Source organism: Megalobrama amblycephala, linkage group LG7, assembly GCF_018812025.1.
Source record: "Megalobrama amblycephala isolate DHTTF-2021 linkage group LG7, ASM1881202v1, whole genome shotgun sequence".
Taxonomy (NCBI): Eukaryota; Metazoa; Chordata; class Actinopteri; order Cypriniformes; family Xenocyprididae; genus Megalobrama; species Megalobrama amblycephala.
The window spans coordinates 7,915,588-7,940,559 of NC_063050.1; the positions used below are offsets into that span (position 1 = coordinate 7,915,588).

At 45.7% G+C, this 24,972-nt stretch overlaps 1 protein-coding gene across 1 annotated transcript; it reads right to left on the minus strand.

Annotated features, from left to right (window-relative positions):
- Positions 1–354: 354 nt before the first annotated feature.
- On the minus strand, positions 355–6,402 carry proca (protein C (inactivator of coagulation factors Va and VIIIa), a). The gene is made up of 10 exons (XM_048195817.1): positions 6,306–6,402; positions 5,970–6,020; positions 5,704–5,787; positions 5,136–5,293; positions 5,032–5,056; positions 4,842–4,952; positions 3,497–3,637; positions 3,085–3,206; positions 2,814–2,931; positions 355–1,023 (listed from the first exon to the last, which is right to left on the minus strand). Exons 3-10 carry the CDS (start codon positions 5,774–5,776, stop codon positions 464–466), a joined length of 1,308 nt encoding a protein of 435 aa, XP_048051774.1. The 5' UTR covers positions 5,777–5,787; positions 5,970–6,020; positions 6,306–6,402; the 3' UTR covers positions 355–463.
- Between the last annotated feature and the right edge of the window lie 18,570 nt (positions 6,403–24,972).

The window sequence follows — 24,972 nt, forward strand, 5'->3', positions numbered from 1 at the left end:
GGGCGATTGTTTGTTTTGTTGTATTTCACTGATGTCAAGTGAAAAACTAAATAAAAATTCCTAATGTTCATCCTTTCAAATTTCTTAAATCAATTAACAAATATACTGTTGTATTGTATTTTAGAATGTCTCAAATAACACTATATATTAATCCCTATCGTATAATACAGTATATTTATTACTCTTTTATGTTACCCAATAAAGGAATTAAAGTATGAGACTATACAAGTGTGTGTTCAATTTTTATCTACACTAAAACACAAAATGTGTAACATTTGTCTACGTAAACTCCTTATTTACTAAATGACAGCCTGATTTCCTTAAACATGCAGATAACAGGGAAATAAGAGCAGCTTTCATTTATGTGTTTATTAAATGTCAATCTCTATATCCGAAGAACTATAGGGAGTACATTTTTTTCTGATTTTCTATGATAGGCAGAACAGGGTAAAAAATAAGGGGTCTAAACTTTATCCCACCCCTGACGAACACTATTTATCCAATCCAAATAGCTGGACACTTTAGTGTAGATGCCAAGTTTATCTCTCTGCCCACAGCCTTCTCCCCAGGACACCAGGCCTACAAGGAACCATGTATCGTGAAACAGTGTCATCATTGGACCCCCACTGTCCCCCTCACAAGCATCTTTGATCTGTCCCAGCACTCCCCCACATAGCATGTTTTGAGTGAGGTTGTTCATCATATGCCTGGAACACTCGCTGTTGTCTATAATTGGAATTTCAATGAAGTTGAGAGTTGAACTGAAACGATGAGCGGTCTCGTTGTCCTTCCCCCAGCCAGTGACGACCGTTATGGTACCGTTACGATGCAACATTCGTTCTGCCAGGTCCTGGCTAGGGAGGCATGCTGGAAGTATGTATGTGGAAAATTTGGCTGGTGCGGCCAAGCGCAACAGAGCTATGTCATTGTCCACTGTGAAAGGGTTGTATTGTGGGTGAGCAATAGGTTGTTTGACAGGAAGAGTCATCTCAGTTCCTTCAATCCTTAACCGGTCATAGTCACCTGGAGAAACAGCCATTCCACTTGGTTAAATGATGATTAATACAAATTTACAGCTAATAAAGTTTTTAATAATTCATATTAAAGTACTAACAACAATACAAGCATCTCATATTTCATATTTATCCATCATCATGTCCCTTTAGGGCAGGGGTGTCCAAACTTGATCCTGGAGGGCCACTGTCCTGAAGAGTTTAGCTCCAATTTGCCTCAACACACCTGCCTGGAAGTTTCTAGTGTGCTATAAGACCTTGGCTGTGTCCGAAATCGCCCCCTATACTCTTAAATAGGGCATTATTTGAGAGGACAGCCATTTGTGCTGTCCGAAACCATAGTTGACATTATCATTCGTAACCATAGTGGACGTTATTATGGACATATTCAATCTACAAACGATTTACAGACTTTTTTGGCATACACCCGCAAACTTCCCTAAGCACTTCTCTTCAGGGGAATCCCTGCCATGATTTTGAAGTGCATTCAACTTCGTCAAGTGGGCCAGGGATGTTTATTTGGACAGACCCTCAACCCCTTAATTTTGACAGAGGGAGCAAGTCTACTCAATATGTACATTTCAGGCAGATACATAGACCACAATGGAACATGATTGTGATGTCACAGCAGATCGTGCTTAATTTACACCCAGCCCACACAACTGTAGTGTATGATATTGAAGTTATTTTTATATTTAACTGCATAATATTTGTAGCTACCTCAAGCTGACTGTTATAGTTTATTGTAATGTTATCATTTTCATTTGTGATATACAGACAGACTTATAAAATGGTAGCCTACATAAAACAAAATCATAAAAAACTGAAGAAAAATAAAATAAATAAAAAAATCAGCTCCTTTGCGGATTCCAAGTGATCAAAGGCTTAGTGTGTTCCATTTTATTGCAAGGGTTCTGCCAGTGGGCACCCGTGTAATGTAAGCAATAAGCAATGCTGTACATCCGAGTGAATGAGATGGAGGGAAGTTAGTGAGGGAAGGGCATGAAAAATTGGACACAATCACAGCAACACATTTAACAGCTAGAGAATATCCATAATACGCTGTGAGGGTTGTGCCTAATGAATTCCTGCATCATGTCAGAAGATAGCGCCCCTGTATCATCCATCCATCCATCCATCCATCCATCCATCCATCTATCCATTTTCCAAGCCGCTGGTCCAATGTGGGTACAGCGTAATATACAGGTATAAATTCCTTTTGTAGGTTTATACATGCTAGTTTCCATGACAGAGTTCAAGATAAATCTTTTCATTACTACTGGAGCTGCCAGTTTGCTAAGTTTCAAATGATCATTAAACAGCAAGCACAAACTATATGCAATAGCGGCAGCCCTTCCAGCATATTCAGTGTCAGAATTTGCTCAATTGTTTTCATTCAGGTGCACTATATTAGTGGAGTAATGTAGGGAATAGTGATTGAGGGTTTGGTGGACAATTTCATACACAGGCCTTGTTTAGCTGGTTCAGGTGTGTTTAATTTGGGCTGAAGCTAAACTCGGACAGTGGACCTCCAGGAACAGGATTGGACAACCCTGCTTCAGGGGCTACGTACATATCTTGCATTAAAAAAAAGAAAAAAGGTTTAAAAATAGCTAATTTTCACCTGATTTAGCAACTAAAATAGACCACCTTTTTCCACAACTCCTGTCCAAGGAATTGTCATGTCACATGTACTTCTTTGGCAAATTACTTCAGTAATGCATCATCTAAAAAACGTTAATGTAATGGAGGATAAAAAGGCTTGAATTTGCAAGGAATACTTCAAAATGTGTCACATACCCAGTCTGACACTGAACCTTGTACTTGTCTCTAGGCAGTGAGCCGCAGTGAGAACCCAGTTTTCGTCAATCAGAACTCCACCACAGTGAAACTTGCCGTAATTGTTTAGTATAAGAGCCTGCAAAATACATACATTATTGTTTATATACTGAAGTACAAAAATGCTCTGGCTGAGAATTGGTACAGTATAACATATGATATTTGTCAGAATTAGCTTTAACATTTAATTAGCTAAAACATTTGGCTCTATTACATTATACATAGATATTACCTGCCAGGGACTCTCTCCCTTTTTGCCAACTGTACCTCCTACAACCCATGGCTGTAAACCTACTAAAGGCTTATTAGTATAGGATGACTTTGCAATCCGAATCTGGCCACATGAAGCCTCATCTGTATATGACAAAATGCACATAGACCATAATTCATATAGCTTTTGAAGATACATTTTTTCTTTCAAGGGTCAAAGAACTTGCTCAAGATGGGATTTTTCTTGAGATTTATCTTGGTCTGAGTACTTCCCAGTAATTGGGTATTTCTAATTACATCAATTAAAAGTCCACAAATGCAAAAGTACAATCTTGAGTATAAATGCAAATATAAGCATTCATTTGTGCACTGCGTATACAAAATCACCAGTGTCTATATAGTTTATATTTGTGCATTTTGTTGCGGTAACTTACTTTTGGCAGTACATTTTCTAGAGTTGTCTTGAAGTTGGTATCCTTTAATACAACTGCACGTGCGACCAAGACCGTCGTCTCTCTCGTGGCATTCATGATCACAATCCCCATTGTTCACAGAGCAGTTAGTGGCTGTCCTGCCTGAGAACAAAACCACAGAACTGCTGTCAGGACATTTATCTCCATGACCTCAACACACACCTGCTCTGTGACTCAAGACGTCCACTATTAAATACCCCAAATCAGCTGTGACACAGCATATCAAAAAACACTGTCCAAGCAGACAAAAGGCAGTAAGGACAAAGGGATTCATTTGCACCAGTCAATTGTGGTTGACTGTAACAGTATAACTCAAATATCAAATCAATCGAATTATCATTATTTATCGGTATATGCTGCAACGTGTATATAAAGATACAACACATTTCAAAAGATTGAAAATCTGGAATTACAAATCAAATTTAATTCAAGACACTGTAGGCAAAAACCATTGTTTTTTCATGCACTGATCAATTTTGAGATTTTGCTTCCATAACGTCTTCTTTCTGACTAGCGGATGGAAAATACACATTTAAGAGTTAATTTTTTTTATTCATAATTTGTTTTTTTTTTAATTTATTTACCTCTTTATGCCTGTACTGTAGATTTTAATTACAGTGCATATCTTTCCTAAAATGAGTTTTTTTCTGGGCCAGAAAACTACAGTATAGCACTTACATGCTGAACTTACCAGTTGTATTCCTATCTATATTCAGAAGGATTTTACAGTATTTTTTCATATATCATTCGCCTGATTTTTATAACATTTTATTCCTAAAATATGGTGATTTGTTCATTTATTTTATTTGTTTATTTATTAGATGTTGACAGTATTTTCTGTTTTAAGTTTTGATAAAAAAAAAAAAAATCCTCTCTGTAAAAACCTTCATCTCTAATATGTCAACCAAAACAAGAATTTGGAACCTGACTTGCAATGTTCAGATTTTTGTTCTGGAAATCTGTGCAAATAAGTTGATATTTTATTACACAATGCCTCATTTGCATATTTAACATTTCAGAAAACTTGTAATACAAAATATTTGTCTTAATGTACTGTGAGTAATCAACCCGCAAATGGTGGTATATGTTTTTTTTTGTTTTTGTTTACCCTATTCATAAAGGTTTAAAATTCTAACAAAGAAGCATGATTAATGAGATTAAAAAAAAATAATGAGAAATATTTAGAAAAAAAGATTCTGCACTATATCTATGTCACTGATCAAATTATTTAAATGTAAATAGTAACATTTTAATGGACACAGACTTTTGAACATTTAAAATATATTTAAGAAAGCAAGAGCCTCACGTAGATCACATCGTCTCCCTTCAAATCCAGAGTTGCAGGTGCAGGAGTAATCCTGTAACAGATCCACACACTTCCCATGAACACATGGATTCGAGTCACACTGGTTTCCATCTAAGGGTACAGAACACCTAATGAGTGCCACCAGTTATTATGCTCTAGAAAGCTATTCCACAACACAGACCCAACTAACCTTTATATGCTGTCCAGAATTCCAACTGCAAGACAAAAAGATTAGTTTGTGGATCATAATTTAAGGGGAAAAAATTAATACAGTTAAAAGCTGACATGACTAACCGTGGCCTCCCTCGTATTAAAGATTTCCCTTGCTTCTTCAAAATCACACAGTTCCTCCTTACACTCCCGCTCCAATGAAGGGGGCTTAATTTCCTCCATAAAAGTGTTGGCTCTTCTCGACCGCAGGAGCATGTGTGCTTTTGAGCTGCTAGAAAATACTGACCAAAACAGACACAGGGTTAACAGGCAGAGCACTCAGAGTGGGTTTCAAAATTGCTTTTAAGCTTAATGCATGCTACAAAAGCATTTTATTGAATAGTTTAAAAATTAAAGAGGTAATTCACTATGAATTAATTGTGCCCACAGATAGCACCATTTTAAGAGGCACCAAATTACTTATGCATAATAAGGAAATGGCACAAACACAATGAGTATGCAATTTGCACAGCATCCTTCTACTGCAATCCACCTATAATAATACTATAATCTACATCAGCTACATGTTCTAATGTGGCACAAATACTCAGAGAATTCCCCTAAATGTTTACATTTTCAAAAGGTCACTAGCTTTCAACAAAATCATAAGAATAATACATAAGCTTTACAATAAGGGTTATTGACCTCATACCTGACTTGCAGAGAGCCCTTTCAGACAACATTACAACCAGTACTAAGATACAGAGGAAGAGGCTCCTCATCATGGCAACAGACCCTGTAAATAAAGCAACACAGAAATCTCAAACTATACCTGAATATTGATCATCTGTTAGATTTGAACATTTTTAAACTACAATTTAAACTAATAATTTGGGTAGAGATATGTGGATGATTACTTACATTCAAAAGCAAGAAAGTTGGGTTTCTATAATACTAAGAGACAAAAATCATTCTTACCGTATTTCAAAATATGAACAGGGGTAGTTAGATGTAGTCCTCAGATGAGAACTACATTGGAAAACACATGAATCAAAAACTTTGAAATGTCCTAGATTGAATTAGTCTCTGCTTTGCCTCTAATCCAACTGGACAGCACAGCACGAACAGCCTTTGGCAAGTTAAATGAACTCCAACAAACCTTTCACTGAACAAATAATGGTGGCTGAGATCAATCTTATCAGGAATTTCATTTTGCGAGTTCATTAATGTCATCCACTAGTTAAACATAGTGAAACTTCATGACTGCAAGACTTAACTAACCCTCAATAATTATTCAAAAAAAAGTTTACTTACATTTTGAACAATAAGAAATGAACAGGAATGGAGGATGTGGTGTTTGAAGTGTGTTAATGACTAACTGTATGTTTACTCAGAGTCCACAGTCTGAATGCTCCTGCACTCTCATCTGCTGTCTGTGTCCACATACACCTAGCTACTCATGTACAGCATATGGTTTAATCACCAGAGAAACACATTTGTGGTTTGTTTATTTATTTATGATTGATTAAAGATCTAAATTTCACCTGGCATTTCTCTCTTTGTCACTGATATGATCTGCAATTATGCATTTTCAATTAATTATGAGCCTTAGCTTGATGATTAAATTGATTCTATAATGTTTTATAACATTCAAGAATAAATAAAAATCCCATTTTAACATTGATCTATATATTGTCAATAGGTATTTATATATAGCCTACATTTTGATTAGCTAACGCAATTAAATGGATTTTATTTCTCTCTCTCTCTCTCTCTCTCGTAATGTAATACTCCATGGAATCTGCATACAATGTAGTTATACGATATTGATTGCGAAATAAAAGCGGCCAGCATACACCTCTTATTGGAAATATAAACGAGTCTTAACATCACAATGGGACACACATGCATGCGGAAATGTATACATTGTATCTGTAATGCAGGGTGAACTTAAAAACAAAGGAGAACTGGATCCAATTGCAGTTATTTTATTAAACAGAGTAAAAATAACAAACAAAACAAAGATAGGAACTAGAAAATCAGGGAAACAGAATGAGCACCCAAACAAAACACCCAAACACCCAAGCCCCACCTAAGAAGCGGATTACAGACTCTCCTCAACAAGCAAACACATAAGTCCAGGAGGGGGGTGGAGCAGAGGAACATTGGGAGGGATGGAGGGCCAGGACAGTGTGGTGGTACTGGAGACTGAAGAGGATCAGAGAGCCAGGGCAGAAGCGGCAGGTGGCCAGGGCAGAGCTAGCAGGGCAGGTGGGCACAAAGGCAAAGCTGACGAGACTGAAGATCACCTCAGTGAAGCAAGAGGCCACCAGGGCAGAGTAGACAGAGCTGAAGACTACCTACCTACAGTTGGTGACAACCACAGCAGATGGAACAGAAGACCACCAGGCAGAGAGTTCAGGGACAATCTCCATGGTCATGTCAAGACAGACAGAGAGCTCAGGCACGACCTCCGTGGTCATGCCAGGACAGACAGAGAATTCAGAAACAACCTCCGTGGTCATGCTAGAGCAGACCTCAAGAGGATCAGTAGCAATTCACGTCTTTGAGACGTTAGCCTGGAGACTCTGCCATGGGGGATGTGAGACTGGAGACTCTGGCGTGGCGGCCATGATGGCTGGAGGCTCTGGTGTGGCTGCCATGACGGCTGGAGACCTCAATAAATATTCCTCCTCTGTAACCACAATAAAAACAGAGCCACTCAGCTGTAATGCTAATTTGATGTAGAATTCTAATGTCCAACCATGATCAGAATTGAGTTGAGCAGCTCAGATATTCAGCTCAGATATTTTAGCCAAATAAATAAATAAATAAATAAATAAAGTCCATCACACAGTCCTCCAGGCAGCTATCTACTTGATGGACACACATAATCCTCACTGGTAGGTCCATGTTTGGTGGAGTTTTCTATAGTTCCCTTTCAGTCGGTCATGTTCGACGTACATCAGTAGTGACCGACGAATTGGGATATCGCCAGAGAGCCCTGTCAGCTTCGAGTGAACTAAAACAAGCCAATGGAATTGTCGTGGGATATTTGCATAATGTGCACCGCCTCCGCCAGGTGGTATAAATAGGAAGCAGATGCAATCGCACTCTGTCTTTCGCTTTGGAGCCAACCTGTGTGTTCCTGAGTGACTTCTCAAGCCTTTTAAGAGCTTTGTTCTACAGTGCTGGCGTTATGGCACCGTACAGCGAGGCCGCGAGCTTTGCCATGGCAACCCAGCGCGTTGTTTGGCGCTCTAGATGCGTGGTTGAGACTCGAGTGCCTCAAATGAGGTGGAGTCCCCTCACCTATTCCCCGAAGTACTACTTTTGGTGAATAAGCCAGGGTGACCAGAGGACACACACAATGTCCAGTACACAGTGTGCAGTATTGTAATGCACAGTAGGGCAATACCTGCCGAGCCAATCTCTGTGGGCCCTCCACTCCTCTAGTGCATCGCAAACATGTTGTGACTGTGTTCGTGGGTGGTTTATGTTTAGTAACAACATGGCCATGTGTGCCGTCCAGTTAGATGGCCACGTTCACTGTCCCACATGGCTGATAGCTTCTGGGTGGATTGCTGGTCCTTCTCATGGGGGACCTAGCGTCTTAGTCAGGGCTCCAGCAGAGGATCAGATGTCGACTGCTACATTGAGAGAGGGTTGTTGGGATCTGGACATGAAGATGAGGCTGAGCATCCCACGGTTGTGATGTCCTCATGCTGAATCAGATTCACAGTTAACGACCATGCTTTCCCGGGCCACTGGGGGCATGGTGCGATGCGTACTCGCCTTGCCCCGCCCCCCGGATGTGCATGAAAAACTTGACAGTTTGGAAGCCTTTTTTGGTGCCAAATATGGAACGCCAAAAGGGCCATAAACTCCCACACACACTGCCACCTTGCAGAGTCTGACACTTCGGGCCATTACACTCGTGTGTCCCTAGACAATGCACCTGTTCTCTAGGAGGGGATTGCTGTCCTCCTGGCGAAGGATGCAATTGAGCTGGACCCTCCAGCCGATATGCAGTCAGGGTTCTCCAGGCCCTACTTCATTGTACCCAAGATGGGCAGTGGGCTACGGCCAATCCTGGATCTGCGTGTCCTGAATCGGTTCATTCACAGGCTTCTGTTCAAGATACTTACGCAGAGGTGCATTTTCAAATGCATCCATCCCCAGGATTGGTTTGCAGCGATCGACCTGAAGGACGCGTACTTTCATGTCTCGATTCTGCCTTGACACAGACCCTTTCTACGGTTTGCGTTCAAGGGTCGGGCATATCAGTACAAGGTCCTACCCTTCGGGCTGGCCCTGTCGCCCCGTGTCTTTATGAAGGTTGCGGAGGCGGCCATTGTTCAAGGAACATGGCGTTCACATCCTCAACTACCTCGACGACTGGCTCATTCTGGCCAGCTCGCAGGAGCAGTTGTGCGAACACAGGGACATGGTGTTAGCTCACCTCAGCCGGTTGGGTCTTCGGGTCAACTGGGACAAGAGCAAACTCGACCCCGGGCAGAGGATCTCTTATTTGGAACTGGACTCGGTCGCCCAGACAGCGCGCCTCACCGAGGAGCGCGTCTAGTCAGCGTTGAACTGCCTGAGTATGCTCAAGCGCAGGACAGCGGCCCCACTGAAACTCTTTCAGAGGCTCCTGGGGCATATGGCATCCGCAGCCGCAGTCACGCCGCTCGGATTGTCTCCGTGACACTGAACTGCCGTCGCACTCTCACCAAGTGGTCAGACCCTTCGTTCCTGTGGGCTGGAGTTCCCCATGAACAAGTGTCCAGACATGCTGTGGTCCACACAGATGCCTCTGCCACCGGGTGGTGTGCCACGTGGCATGCAGTGTCAGGTCTGTGGACAGGGCCTCAACTGCATTGTCATATCAATTGCCTCGAGTTGCTAGCAGTACGTCTTGCACTGAGCCGCTTCCAGGAGCTGTTGACAGACAAGCACGTACTGGTCCACTCGGACAGCACTGCGGCCGTTGCGTACATCAACCATCAGGGTGGTCTATGCTCCCGCCACATGTCGCAACTCGCCCGCCATCTCTTGCTATGGAGTTAGAAGCATCTGAGGTCGCTTTGTGCCATTTATGTCCCAGGCGTGCTCAACCGTGCAGCCGACGAGCTCTCACGGCAGCCTCCGCTTGCGGGCGAATGGAGACTCCATCCCCAGGTGGTCCAGCTGATTTGCTTCGCTTCGGCGAGGCACAGATAGATCTTTTTGCCTCCCCGGACACTGCTCACTGCCAGTTGTTCTATTCCCTGACCGGCGGCACGCTCGGCACAGATGCCCTGGCACACAGTTGGCCCCTGGGTCTACGCAAATATGCGTTTCCCCCAGTGAGCCTTCTCGCACAGCTCCTGTGCAAAGTCAGGGAGATCGAGGAGCAGGTCTTGCTAGTGGCTCCGTATTGGCCCACTCGGACCTGGTTTTCGGATCTGATGCTCCTCGCGACAGCACCTCCTTGGCCCATTCCTCTGAGGAAGGACCTTCTGACTCAGAGACGGGGCATGCTCTGGCAACCGCATCCCGACCTGTGGAAACTCCATGTGTGGTCCCTGGACGGGACGCGGAGGTTCTAAGTGATCTCCCCAAGTCGGTTGTAGACACTATCACTTCCGCTAGAGCTCCTTCTACGAGAAACCTCTATGCGTTGAAGTGGAACCTGTTCGTTTAATGGTGTTGAATGGTGTTCCTCTCACCTCGCCCTCCCTCTATACCCTCTTGGGATCTCACCCTGGTACTTACATCTCTCCGGGGTCATCCCTTCGAGCCTTTGCAATCAGCTGAGCTAAAAGTACAGTCCCTTAAGACCGTCCTCCTGGTTGCATTGGCCTCGGTGAAGAGGGTAGGGGATCTGCACGCATTTTTGGTCGACAAATCATGCCTGGAATTTGGGCCCGGTGACACTCACGTTTCCTGAGACCCCAGCCTGGATATGTGCCCAAGGTTCCTACCACTCCCTCTAGAGATCAGGTAGTGAACCTGCAAGCGCTGCCTTCGAAGGAGGCAGACCCAGCCCTAACTTTGCTCTGTCCCGTCCACGCTCTGCGCCTGTATGTGGACAGAACACGAAGCTTTAGGACCTCAGATCAGCTTTTTGTCTGTAGACAAAGAGGATGGCCCACTGGATAGTGGATGCCATCGCCCTGGCGTATGAATGAAGAGTGGCCTCTTCCTGGGCACTGGCGCATGGCGCCTCGCTGACAGATATATGTAGAGCTGTGGGCTGGGCGACACCTAACATGTTCGCTAGCCTTCGTGTAGAACCGGTATCTTCCCGTGTACTCGCTTCCACCAGCCGGTAGACGCGAAGAGCCCATTCTAGTGTCGGCTTGCAATGCCATTCCGGATACGTGCATCATTTACTCCAGTCGAGTTCCCCGCTTGGCGAACCCTGTCAAGTTCCTCTGCCTCCTCTTGCGGCTCGGACATTGTGGAGTGTCTGGCCAAACCAGGCCAAACGTCCGTCACCGACGTTGATGTTTGGCTGGGTGCCATATGTCACGACCCCTCCACGTGAGTGGTCCCATATGTGTATTGTCCACGGGCAAACTCCCCACGGTGAGCCCGTGTCTTTCCCTTAGCAGAGCCAGCTCTGCTGTCACCTGTCAGATGAGTCTTCCCCTATGCTTAGGCTGGAGCCACCCACGGCCAGTCCATATGTGTATTCTCCACATAAATTCCCTCCCTGCATGGTAGGTAGTGGTTTCCGCAGCGTCCCCTATGGGTTCGCTTCCCCAGTGTTATCTAAGTCTCCTGTAGTGGGTCTTGCGGAACAGCAGTAGACTCTTTCGGTGTAAGCTCGCCCCCTTCTTCGCCCCACTGGTGCGCTGGGTGGCTAGAGCTTGCGCTGGGTGCTGGAAGGGGTTTGTAACTGTGGGGTTTTATTTGGGATCCCAATTCGTCGGTCACTACTGACGTACGTCAAATGTGACTGACTGAAAGGGAACATCTCGGTTACGTGTGTAACCCTTGTTCCCTGAAGGAGGGAATGGAGATGTACGTCTTGTTGCCACAGTTCCTGTGCCCTCGCTGTAGTGCGGACACCAGTTGTCTCCTCAGCGAAAAACAGAGTGTGATTGCATATGCTTCCTATTTATACCACCTGGCGGAGGCGGTGCACATTATGCAAATATCGCACGGCAATTCCATTGGCTTGTTTTAGTTCACTTGAAGCTGATAGGGCTCTCTGGCGATATCCCAATTTGTCGGTCACTACTGCATACATCTCCATTCCCTCCTTCAGGGAACGAGGGTCACATATGTAACTGAGACGTTTTTCTTGGCCGTGACCAGACAGGTCGAGGGTTCACGAGCAGACAACGTGTGCAGCCCAGGTACATAAGATGGCGACTGCCATTACAGGAAGCGCAGCCGATGTCAGTAGTGTAGTGTCTTTCTGTTTAATAAAAGAAAGACTGCACAGACATGAAAAGCTGGTCTCAAACTTGCAGTTTACTTGCAACACATGACAAAAACATACCCGTTCCCCTACGTGCTTACGTCACAATCAGATGATGACCAGAAAACATGGAACAGGAGTGATAGGCGAACGTTACATCTCTCCCTTATTCGAAAATGGAAATGTAATCACAGGCCAAAATTAAAACTATAGACCATATTGTGTATAATGAGATGAAATGAAAAAACAAAACTTACGGTCCTTATGTTACCTCAGGCTCTCATTTTTAACATTTCTAAATCTGAAAACAAGAACATTTAACAAAACAAATTAATACTTGTGGACCATAAGTGGGAGCATGTTGAAAAAACGTTTTACATTTCATCAATCAGATATCTTGATGCCCTTTGACTTGGTATTAGGTAGTATTGAGGGGCATGTGAAAAGTCAGAGTTGTAGGGTCTGCACAGTCTCAAGGATGAGCAGGTCCCACCATAAACTGTGTTTAAGCCTCAATTCACGGAACTTTGGTTTGTAAATCTTACATCGATTCCGGCCCGGCAGACACTAATGGATCACGAGACTCTTTTTATGACTGTTTCGATAAGTCCCCTAACCTCTCCTCCGCGACTTCAAAGGGGGTGCAACACCACGGATCGGGTTTCTAGGGACCAGGTCCAAATTCCAAACGGTCATAAAAGGAAAATACACGCACACACCCACAGACACACACACACACACGGCTCCCCTACATAGAGACTGTATGCACAAACATTATACCTACAAATATGAATGTATCTGCCACTATGGTGCTTGTTGCATGTATGTGTTGCTAATGTAGAATCGTAGAATTGACTGTAGTAGGTTAGTTTTCATGTTAAACGATAGTATTAGAGTAGAAAGTGTATCTTCTTTATATGGCGAGAGACACCTGTCGAGTTTGATCTCTCCGTAAAGCTGTGAATCCGAGCTATTCACTCATGTACGTTACATCTCTGTCAAATGCATCGTTCAATGTTTAATAATACTATGAAGAAAATGCATTGATTCAACATACCATAAATTAACTCGTTGGACAGGACAAAGGGATGTGGAAAACCGCCAAATTGCAACGCTATCATTGGAGGACGTTATCAAGAAGGCGTTCTGGTCTGTTGTCTTTAAAACACCATGACACGCGTCTTTTGGTGGCACAAGTTTTCTGCACGAGTTCCTGCCGTCAAGACGGACTCTCTTCTTTATTTTCCGGTCATATTACAACAGTTAAACCTTCGTTTGAAACTTCGCCGAAACAACCTCCGGAAGAAGAAGCAACTATCAAACCGAGCGCTCCGAAACTCCAAGCACCCTGACTAACCTATGCAAGTATAACGTTTTTACGAATTTAAATACTGAGTTTCCTTGCTGGCTCTTAAAGGTGAACTGTTGCAATTTGACCTGCTTTGATCATCTCTTTCGTTTCTGCCTCTCCTTCTACTTTGTATGTATTTGTATTTACTTGTGTCCATTTAGCCGTATAACCTGTGTATTACCCGTTTCGTATATTAAACTCATTATATCCATGCTTTTTGTTCACTTGCTCATTTTAGCAACAACCGAGTCACTTTAACATTCTGATTCTAATATCCTTGCTCTATATTTGGAGGCTATGATAGAAAGTTAGTCTCCCGGCCCGAGAATAACATTTCTGTCGTGATAATCTGTGGATAATTTTCCGTTTCGGTGGACGAACTGATAGTTTTTCCACATAATTATTAAACCAGAACTAATCATATATGTGATTGATTATAATTCGTTGTAGTTAATTCACCATATATGTTTAATTCCCCGTTGGGTCGATATATGAACGTCATAAAGCTTTCTGAATTATGATATTCATATTTCATCCATAAATTGATTAATAACTGTACATCGCTACATTTATTTGGTGGAGAATGCGGGCATCGTTTTAAACTTGGTTTTTGGTAAAAAGCAAGGTAGAAGAATTTGTGTGTGATTTAATGTACATGCGCGCTTTATTCAGTGAGAAGACGCACGAGTCCTCACTCTACACCGTTAACAAGCTGCTGTTGTGTCTAAAAACACTGCAGGCCTAGCTTTGGGTGACCGTGAAACTGCAGTTCATTAATATTCAGACTCGTATGCAAAAGGGCGACAGTCTTTTGCAATACAGTTTTAATATTAATTTCCGCTTGAATGAAACGAATTGATCGTCATTAAGCGTGTTCTGAAACGAGATTTTGTAGCGAGTTTCCTATTTAATCTCTGCAAAAGGCCTTATCTGCCGCTATTTTAATTGAATTATTTGTGTCGTCCAATGATTCAAAAATAGCGTCTCGCTCCCTTGGTAACTAATTGGACTAGCTACCCAAAATACGTTACCAAATACAAGTCTAATCTGAAAACAGTTTACCTGCTTTATCCGATTTGACTTGTAAAGTTAGAGCTAGTCGAAAAACGCCCTGATCCAGCGTGACTAATAACAGCAGCGAATTATCCTGCAGTTACATTGTTGTGCATTAAAATTTGCGCAAACAGGGGGTCACTAAACCCCAAGTTTCCAAAGTTGTATACTTGTGATAAAAAGTTGCATCAGTCCAGTGAACTGGCACAGAAGAATCCGCCGAGATTCTAAAAAGAGTTTGTATATGTGATATGTGCAGTTAGATCAGCTGAAACGCTAATTTAAAAATATCACGGAGGTGGATGCAGTAACGCTGACCAGACGCCAGAGGGCAGTCTGTCCAGGTGGGGCACCCCTCCCTACTTCATTGTTGTGTGGACTCAGTAACGCCACCGTGTGGACGTTCTGAGTTAAAGCTGCTCTCCGTACTTTGAACTGAATTGTCTCCAAATTCCCCCGTGACTACTTCAACGTTGCTGTTATAACTGTTTGTTGATGGTTATGCTTTTCAATCGTTTTTGGAAGGTGGTTTACTTATTTAAATTTGGTTTAAACACGTTTTAAATTTTTAATTTAGATTAAGTTGCCCTTCCAACCAGAGAATTCACTTCCTGGAAGTGCTCCCCCTTGTGGACGGATACGGAAGTCAATTCCCTGCCATCTGTGTGTCCTTTCCTCTCCTTGGTTCCTTTGGTCACAGATTTATTCTATTCTATTCTATTCTATTTTTATTTTATGTTACTCCATTCTACTCCTTTGGTTTAACTCAGTTTTGTTTGTTCTTCTCCCTCTCTTTCTCTTGAGTTATTATTTTATTTTATTTTATTTTATTTTATTAGTAATTGTTTTTTTTGTTTTTTTTGTTTGTTTTGTTATTTATTTTGCTTTATTTACTTCGGAAATTCTTTCCCTTGTATTACTTAATGCTGTATTCTATTCACTCTTAGTCCTGTGTCCCGTATGTTAGTGGCTGGCAATAACATACACACACACACCCAAGCCTCCCTTATTTCATACACTTATTTTTAAATTTAATTGAACAACATTCAATTGTAATTTAAGATTAAGTAGTGTCAATCAGTTGGCATTCTGCTTACCAAGAAGCACTCCCCTTTAGGGAATTCACAAATAGGGAAGGCTTTCTCCTCTCTTTGCCCCATGCTGTTCTTCTGTGCATTTATTTCAATTTAGTTGAACAAGAGTTCAATTCAAGTTTGAATCAAGTGCCTCTGAATTGTGTTTTTCTTTTCTCTCTCCTTTCCCATTCTATTTCTATGCACTGGTTTAAATTTAATTGAACAGGCTTTAATTCAAATTTGAATCAAGTGCATCTGAATTGTTTTGTTTTATTTCGCCTTTTGTCCGGCTTCCAGCTCATTTAAGACCCCTATTCTGTTATCCTACACACTTGATTATTTAAATTTAGTTTAAACAAGATTTAAATTGAGATTTGAATGTACAATTAAGTTGTGTTTACTTGACTGTTTGTGTACTTGCAGACAAGGCCCTCTAGCACCCGGTGGTGAGTTGACGGTTGTTCCAGTGGGTTCCAGTGAAGTGGAGTTGCCTGGCCTGGCGAATCTGACACGTGCCTGTGCGTGAATCACCACGGGCAGCACGCAGAGACATTAGCAGGTTGGGTGTGTCAGGTGCAGGGAGGCGACGAGTCCAGTTGGAATCCAAGGCAATTTTGTTTAATTTCCCTGTTTCTGCTTGACAGAACCGCCCTTTGAGTAACTGCCTGCGGGGTCAGACTCAGGGGTTGGGAAAAATTCAATTTTGACCTGCCAACCTGGCCGTCGGCGTTTAATACCTCGCCTGAAAACGCAATTGTGCTGAAGGTCACTGTTTGAGAGGCTGCGTCGTGGTGCAAGGAGGGCAGGACGTCCGCGGACACCGCAGTCGGGTGTGGGAACGTCTAGGAGAGGCTGTCCCGTCACTGAGTTCTCATCTGGGCACTCGCAATTCACCCCAGTCCTAGAGTAACAACGTACAGTCCCTTCCCTTAGTGAAAACTACAAAATATTACATATCTTTCATTCCTTTAGGTTCTGGCCAACGCTTTTACTCTTAAGCCATACCCTCCCTCTCAGTTTTATGATGCAACAGCGCCCTCGCCTGGCCCCGTCATAATCCCAGGGCGATAGGAAGTTTAAGCTTAATTTCTCCCCTTTAGCCCTTCACGTTTTTATTTTATTGCTATTCTACGTCTATTCCTTTCTATTTGTTGTCTGCTTTATTTTCTCATTTAATTGCATCCATCCCATTCTGTTCTGTTTGCCTTTCTGCTGTGTTTGTTTTTTTCAGTTCACGTAGAAGCAGAACCTGTGAGAGCCACCACGGAAGCTGAATAATAGATAAGACGGCCGAGCAGCCAGAGTCATTAGAGGACTTGCAAAGCCCCGCCTGTCAAAATTTATATTTCAATCCGGCACTCACTCACACGAATTGACCTACGGGGTCATCCTTGGTTCGACAATTAAGTGTCTAACCTACCTTCCATTAACTGTCTGCACCAGTTAACTGGAACCACACGAAAGTAATTATCTAATTACGTATTACGTAACCGTTAGTCCCTGCGCAAGCTTGCATTGGTTCCTGTCTTTGTTGTGCTGTCTTTCTCTCGTCAACAGTAGAAGCCACTATGTCACGAGCATCCAGTCCCTGACACCCACTGGGACCATCTCGAGACCTGGCTGGGCGTCATGACCAACCCGTTCCTGCCCAATGCCGCCAGCGACCTCCAGCACCTGAGCCGCGAGCAGCTGGACGGGGACTTGAATCGACTGATGGCCCACGATCCGATGCAGAGCTACAGTCACAAAGAATGGGCAAGACTCATCGGAGGCCTCGCCCACAACCTCATCGCCCAGGCAAGGCTCAATGAAAGGAGCAACGCACTTCTGGAGCAGGAAGTCGCGGCGCTCAAGCTCCAGGCTGAGGAAGCCCGGAGGAACCAGGCTCAGACCCAACATCGTCTTGATCAGCTACTCCTCGAGACCCCAGATCAGCGTAGGACAGCGGAGGAATCTGATCCTGAGCTACAGGAGGAAGTCGAGAGACTCCAAAAGGCCCTCGAAGAGCTCCACTTGGAGACGGGGCGCAGAGAGCAGATGGAGAAGCAATCCATAGAGGAACTAACTGGAAAACTCCAGCAAGGTGAAGCTCTCCTAGCAAGAGCAGAGATTGAACTGAAAGAAAGAGATGCTAAAGCCCGGGCCTGTGAAAATCACCTTAAACAGGCCCGAAGTGAGATCACTGCTCTGAAACAGCAAAGAGACTATCTTAGAGATGAATTGGACACTGTGCACCGAGAACTAAAGCATTCCTATAAACTGCAAAGCGAATTGGGAGGAGACTCGCATGCCATGCAGCTCCCTCTAGCCACTGGACCTAAGTGCCCCAGTCAAGAGTCCCTAGTTCGCGAGGGGGGTGAAAGCCCACTGCCAAAAACGTCCAGCCTCCAAGAACCATGGTCAGGAGCAAAGGGATGGGAGCCACCCCAGAAAAGCCGCGCTGCGAGCTATGGCGTGATTCCCAAAGAGCTGGACAAGCTAGCAAAGAATATCCCCACTTTCACTCCAAACCCAGCAGGGGGTGTCGACGTGCACGCGTATTTGCAAGACATTGACTTCCTGTTGCAAAATGTGGCCAACGTGAGTGCATGGGACAAGTTGTATCTACTCCGCATCACGTCCAGCCGTGACGTGCGCAGCTTCCTGGATCGGCAGCCAGAAGCTGTCAAATCAGACTACCAGCTGCTGCGACAGGCTCTGATCAAAGAGTTTTCTGACCCTGAATCGGACCAAGGGCTCCTCGCGGCCATGGATCTTAAACAGGGCCGACTGGAAACTCCACAAGCATATTACAACCGTATACGAAAGGCCTACTTCGGAGCACGCAACGAGCCAGGAATGGAGGAAGATTTCAACTTTAAGACTTTGTTTCTTAGAAACCTGCACACTGCAGTAAGTCATCATCTGGGAGTCCTGGCCTGCCCACGAAGTATGTCTATTCAACAGCTGCGAGATTTAGCCCACAAAGCTTATTCCAAGCAAAGGGCCATATCTGAAAAGACTGTTAAAAATCCAACCATCTACCCGGTCTCTGATCACTGCCCAGAACTGGCCCTAGAGGGCGCACACACACAACACAGTGACAGACCGTTCAACCGAGAGGCACGGCAGTTCCCAGCCAGCAGAGGGCAGCCTCACCACGAGGGCGCCCATCCCAAGCACCAGAGCAGACACTCTGAAAGATTCTGGGACAAGCCACATCCAGCCAGCAACCAAAGGGGCGGTTCCACATGGGAGACCAGCCGGCGACCCAGAAATGGCAGGCCTTCATCGGATAGAGCCTCAAGCCCCAATCGCCAAAGACAGAAGGCCTCTCGACATGCATCAAACAAGTCCAAGTCCGAGCCCTCACAGGAGCCGAGCCACGCAGTTATGTCCGAGTCTGCAGAGATTCTGAAAGTTCTGAAAGAACTGATCCAGAAAAAGCCCAAAAAGGAAGACAAGAAGGACAAGTCAGACTCCTTATGACTAGAAGCAAGGTCTGCCCCTAGCGTCTGCCCTGACAGCCCTTTAACACAACCTCACACCCAACTCACAGTTGACCAGAGACTTACCACACAGTCAGTTAGTACATCACAGAGTGACCTCATCACACAGTCACCTCAGCCAACAACCGCACACTCCGAGCAAACCAGCTCACATCAACCCACCGACGACCAGGACGCCACGGTACCAGAAAGTGCCGTTTTGGTTGTCTGCCTCCCAAACGAATCACATGACACCAGCCCCACTTGCTTATCGGTCAGCACCCAAGCCCCGGTACCAAGACTCCTGGGAAACCTTATCGAAAAGGGGGTGGCCCGAAAGCTGTACATAGCCATCACTGTGGAAAATGATGTGAGGATTGAGGCCCTTGTAGACACGGGAGCAGACCTAACTTTGATGTCAACTAACCTTTTTGAAAGACTCAGACATGAAGCAAAGAAACAAAATCGAACTCTCAAATCACAAAAATGTGAGCTAAATGTGCAGTCATACAGCCAAACTGAGATCCAACTTGAACAAATAGCTCCCATTCATCTAACCATCGGTCCAATGAGTTTGGTGCACCCCGTATACATCTCACCGATGGACACGTTTCCCCTGCTCATTGGCAAAGACTTGCTAGATCGCTTTGAGCCCCTATTGGACTTCAGACAGCTGAAAATTTGGGCTCAAGTACGAGAACCGCGGCCTTTCCAGTCACCCAGGTCATCTGAGCCAGACTGTCAGGTCACAGAGGTCACGGGAAACCCCACAGCTAGCCGCGGGAACCCCGTCTCAGCACCAGGGCAAAGTTCAAGTTCGCTCCTCTGCACCCTTCAGCTCACCACAGACTCTGACTCCTTCTGCCCCAAAGTCACACCAGACCCGCAGCTGAATGGCTTAACAATAACAGACACTGTCCTCGCACTGTGGGCTGACAACTCAGCCATCAACCATAACGTGTTCAATGCTCTCAAGGAAAACGCACCGGACCTCCCATTCGTCAACAAGCGCACACGTTTCTCTTTAGACTCTCGCCTGTCAGCCATGACAACGGCCAAAGGCGTCTGCGCTCTGAACTTGAAATGGAACGGCCGGTTCTAACCCATTACTTTCTGGTCCTCCCAGACCTAACGCATGATGTTTACATTGGAGCAGACCTCCTGATTCGCCTCAAAGCTCACGTGGACATGGTTAATGAGGTAGTGTGGGCACCAATGACTGTACAGCCCCCTGTTGTTCCGGTTGACCTTGAGAACCTCGTGTCTGGCCAGACCATTCCAGAAGTCTGCTTCCTGGTCAACGAACAGGAAACTGTAGTACCCGCTTATACCAAAGGGGTCGCTATTCGCCTCAACATGAGACAGGGCCAAAACCTGAATAACACACTGGGTTTCTTCCAAATTTCACCTGAAAGCGTGGAACTTGGACTCACCTTGGAAGCCACACCCCTCACTGAAGTGTCATCCCGTGTTATCTACATTTTGCTTAACAACTGCATGGCTACCCCCATCAGAATTCCCAAGGCCTACCGGCTGGGATGGCTAGTAAGCCACGACTTCCATGACTTTGAACTCACGTTACCAGTCATCGGGTCAATACCAGCTGCTATGATACCAGAAGGGAGCCCAGACAACACGGTTTTAACCGCACCCTTCAAGACCATCTCCATCACTGCCATCATGCCGGTACCCACAGAACAGGTGTGCAGAACGGAACTGATGGAGGACCAACACCTTGCAGTATACACAGTCTCTAGCCAGCCTGCCTGTGAAACCCAGGAAAACACGGCACCACTGACAGCCAGCCTGACAGCTGACACCACCACAGAAGAGCCGTTCCCAGGGTTCGAATCTCAAGTCCAACAAATCCTGAAGGATGCAGATGCCCTAAAGTACGAGGCAGACCGCCAGAAACTCAGGCAGGTCCTGTACAAATTTAAAGCATCATTTGCCAAAGACTCTTTAGACTGTGGACTCACTAACCTCCACACGGTGCGCATTCCAACGCGCCCAAACGCTCCTCCCACCTTTGTCAGGCAGTACAAAATTCCCATCGCCTCACACGAACCAGTGCAGGAGATTATCCGCTCCATGGAAGAGAAAGGTGTCATCCGTCCTTGCAACAGCACCTACTCAGCCCCCATCTGGCCTGTTCTCAAACCAAATGGCAAGTGGCGACCAACCATTGACTACAGGAAGTTGAACCAGCAAGTGCCGCTGTCACGGTGGCCCATGACACAGCTGGAACAGGAACTACCCCAAATCAAAGGAGCCACTATCTTCTCTACGTTAGATGTGGCATCAGGATTCTGGACAATACCTGTACATCCAGCAGATCAACACAAGCTAGCTTTCACTTTTGGCAACCGACAGTACACTTTTACAAGGTGCCCATTCGGCTATGCCAACTCACCAGCTGAATTCAACATCTTCCTGAACAAAGCATGTCCAGATGCAAGGATGCGAGGGAACCTCATCTATGTAGACGATGTGCTCATGAAAAGTATGACTGTGGCGGACCACCTGATAGAAATAGACCATGTTTTGACCCAACTGACCACTGCCGGCGCCAAAATTGCCCTCCACAAAGGACAATGGTGCCGAACCAAGGTCAACTACGTGGGTCTACTTGTCGGTTCACAGGGCATTGAACCGCAGTCCAGCCGCATTCAAGCTATTCAAACCATCAAACCTCCCACTAACATCTCAGAGCTGCGTAGCTTTCTAGGTGTGTGCAACTACTCGCGACAGTTCATTGAGAACTACTCGGACATTGCAAGACCTCTAACTACTCTGTTGAAAAAGGACTGCCCGTTTGTCTGGACGGACGCCCAAACAAGTGCAATGAATGAACTGAAACGACATTTGTGCACAGCCCCATGTCTGGCTTACCCCGATCCAAAGAAGGAGTTCTACTTGGAAGCCGGATTCTCCAAGAACTGCCTGAGCGCTGGTCTCTACCAACGATACGATCAAGACAAAAGAGTCGTAGCGTATGCCAGCAAAACACTCCTGCCACCGGAGTGCAAATACTCAGACTGTGAAAAGGCTTTGCTCTGCACTGTATGGGCCATCCAAAGATTTTCCAACTACATTGGGGCACAAAAGGTTATCATAGAGACCTGTCACCAACCTGTCACCTTCCTCAACAGCCAACGCATCCGAGATGGCGTAGTCACCAACTCACGCATAGCCACATGGCTGATGGCCCTCCAGGGGCGCAACGTCGAGGCCCGATACGCCCAAAATCACAAGTCGGCTCTTGGCAACGGCTTGGCGGCCTGCCAAAACTGCTCCGATGACACTCCAGCTTCGACACCGGAGATGGAAATACCCCAAAACCAGCAACCGACCTGCCACCGGTACTTCGAAGAAAATGCGTGCCAAGGTATGCCCACTGCCTACGTAGATGGATGTTCGTACAACCATGAGGGCATCCTAAAGGCAGGTGCAGGGGTGTTATGGTTAAACGACCAACCCTGCCCACCACAACACTTCAATTTGGGCCCCCAGTCATCGCAGTATGCGGAGGTAGCTGCGATCCTCATCACCCTCCAAATCGCACTGGCCCACAACATCAAAGAACTCCTCATTTGCACAGACTCAAACTATGCCCGACTCAGTTTCACATGCCACCTCCCAGGCTGGAAACTAAATGGCTTCAAGACCGCAAACAACAAGCCGGTCAAACACCAACACCTGTTCCAAGCATGCGACGATATCACGACGACACACAACATGATCGTTTACTGGAAGAAGGTGAAAGGACATTCGAAGCTACCTGGCAGGGACAAAGACTTGAATGACCAAACTGATGCCCTTGCCAAGACGGGCGCACTACGGGGTAATCTGTGGTCACCCCCCACCCAAACACCCACCCCTGCTGTAGCAGCAGTCACCCGCAGCCAACGTACTGCTCCCGTCCTTGCTCCCACACCACAGCCGCTGTCACTAGCTCCACAAATTTCCAACAATGACATTGCCGACCTTCAAGCCTCGGACTCTGCCATACACACGATAAAAAACCTCCTCTCAAACCCCTCCTGCCCCCGATCACGAAGTCCGACTTCGACAACAACCCCAGCCTCAAACGACTACACTACGTCAAGCACATGCTGCATGTGAAAGAAGACATTCTGTGGTATGCCCCTGATGATCTCACTGCGCCAAGGCTTGTGATACCACACGGCCAAAGGGGGGTTATGCTCATGTATGCCCACGACGCACCATGTGCTGGACACCATGGTACCAGAGCCACTTACGAGACACTGAAACAAGTGGCATACTGGCCTGGCATGCAGCAGGATGTGGCAGAGTATGTTAGAGGATGCCTGGTGTGCTGCCAATTCCAACCGGCAAACCCAACTCACAGAGCTCCACTGCAACGCAGAGGAGTCACATTCCCATGGTCAGACCTCCAGATAGACTGGGTGGGGCCCCTGACCAGATCGACGAGAGGAAACAGGTATTTCCTCACGGTCGTGTGCCAATTCACCAAGTGGGTAGAGTGTCTTCCAGCACCGAACGACACGGCCCAGACTACAGCATACCTCCTGATGAACCACATTTTCAGCAGATTTGGGCTGCCATTGAGAGTCAACTCCGACAGAGGTACTCATTTTACCGCTGAGATCATGCAGCAAATTTGGAGACTCCTGGGCGTACAGAGCCAACTGCACATCAGCCACCATCCAATCTCTTCAGGGCAAGTGGAACGGACCAATAAAACTGTGGTTAGCATGCTAAAAAAATATGTGTCCGCCAACCAGAAAGACTGGGATGTGAAACTTCCACTGGTACTCATGGCTATTAGAGCCACTCCGCAGGAATCAACTCGGGTGTCTCCCTTTGAACTGATGACAGGGCGACAGATGACCCTGCCGTTGCACCTGCTGTACCAACCGGGAGATTCCAGCCTCGTCACCGCCTACACTACCCACCAGTATCTCGACGAGCTACACCGACACCTGAGAACCACGTTTGCTTTTGCTCAACAGCAGCTTCAACGAAGCGCAGAAGGCCAGAAAGCATACTATGACCGCAAGGCGTCACACCAGGAACTGGATGTGGGTGACCGGGTCTGGTACTACCTTTTCGCTCAGCCACCCAAGACAGCCTCCCAACGGCTGTCAAAGAAATTTCTTCCCCGGTGGACAGGACCTCATGAGATTGTGGACAAACTATCCCCGGTGGCGTACCGAATCAAGTTGAGCCGAGGGCAGAAAGAACCAATTTTCAAATGGGTCCACCGTAACCAGATTAAGAGACATGTGGCTGTTGACAGAGAAAGGCAGGGAGGGAACAATGCAAGCTAATCCCAGTTGCAATCCTCGGAAAACTGTCCTCACCAACCACGGACATTCCCCGCTGACCAACCATGCCTCTCTCTCCCTCTCTCTCTCTCTCTTCCCCTCTTCTCTGTAACAGGATGCTGCTGTGGTTCACCCTCGTGTGCCTCCTGCCAACCAGAGGACAGCCGCAATCCGACATCACATCACCAGGTCCCGCATCTGGTATCGTACTGAGGGAACAACCGGGACTTCTCATCACCAACTGCCGGACTTACACTCAGAAAGTGTATGTGCGGTTGGACCCCCGCACCGTCTACAAAGCACACTAT

Excerpts from the sequence above, each read along its gene's own strand:
- proca (XM_048195817.1), bottom strand. The coding sequence starts at position 5,776 with ATGATGAGGAGCCTCTTCCTCTGTATCTTAGTACTGGTTGTAATGTTG. Across the intron at positions 3,638-4,841 it reads AGGGAGACGATGTGATCTAC|GCAGGACAGCCACTAACTGC; the intron begins GTGAGGCTCTTG and ends TTTTGTTCTCAG. Across the intron at positions 1,024-2,813 it reads AAGGTTCAGTGTCAGACTGG|GTGACTATGACCGGTTAAGG; the intron begins GTATGTGACACA and ends CTGTTTCTCCAG.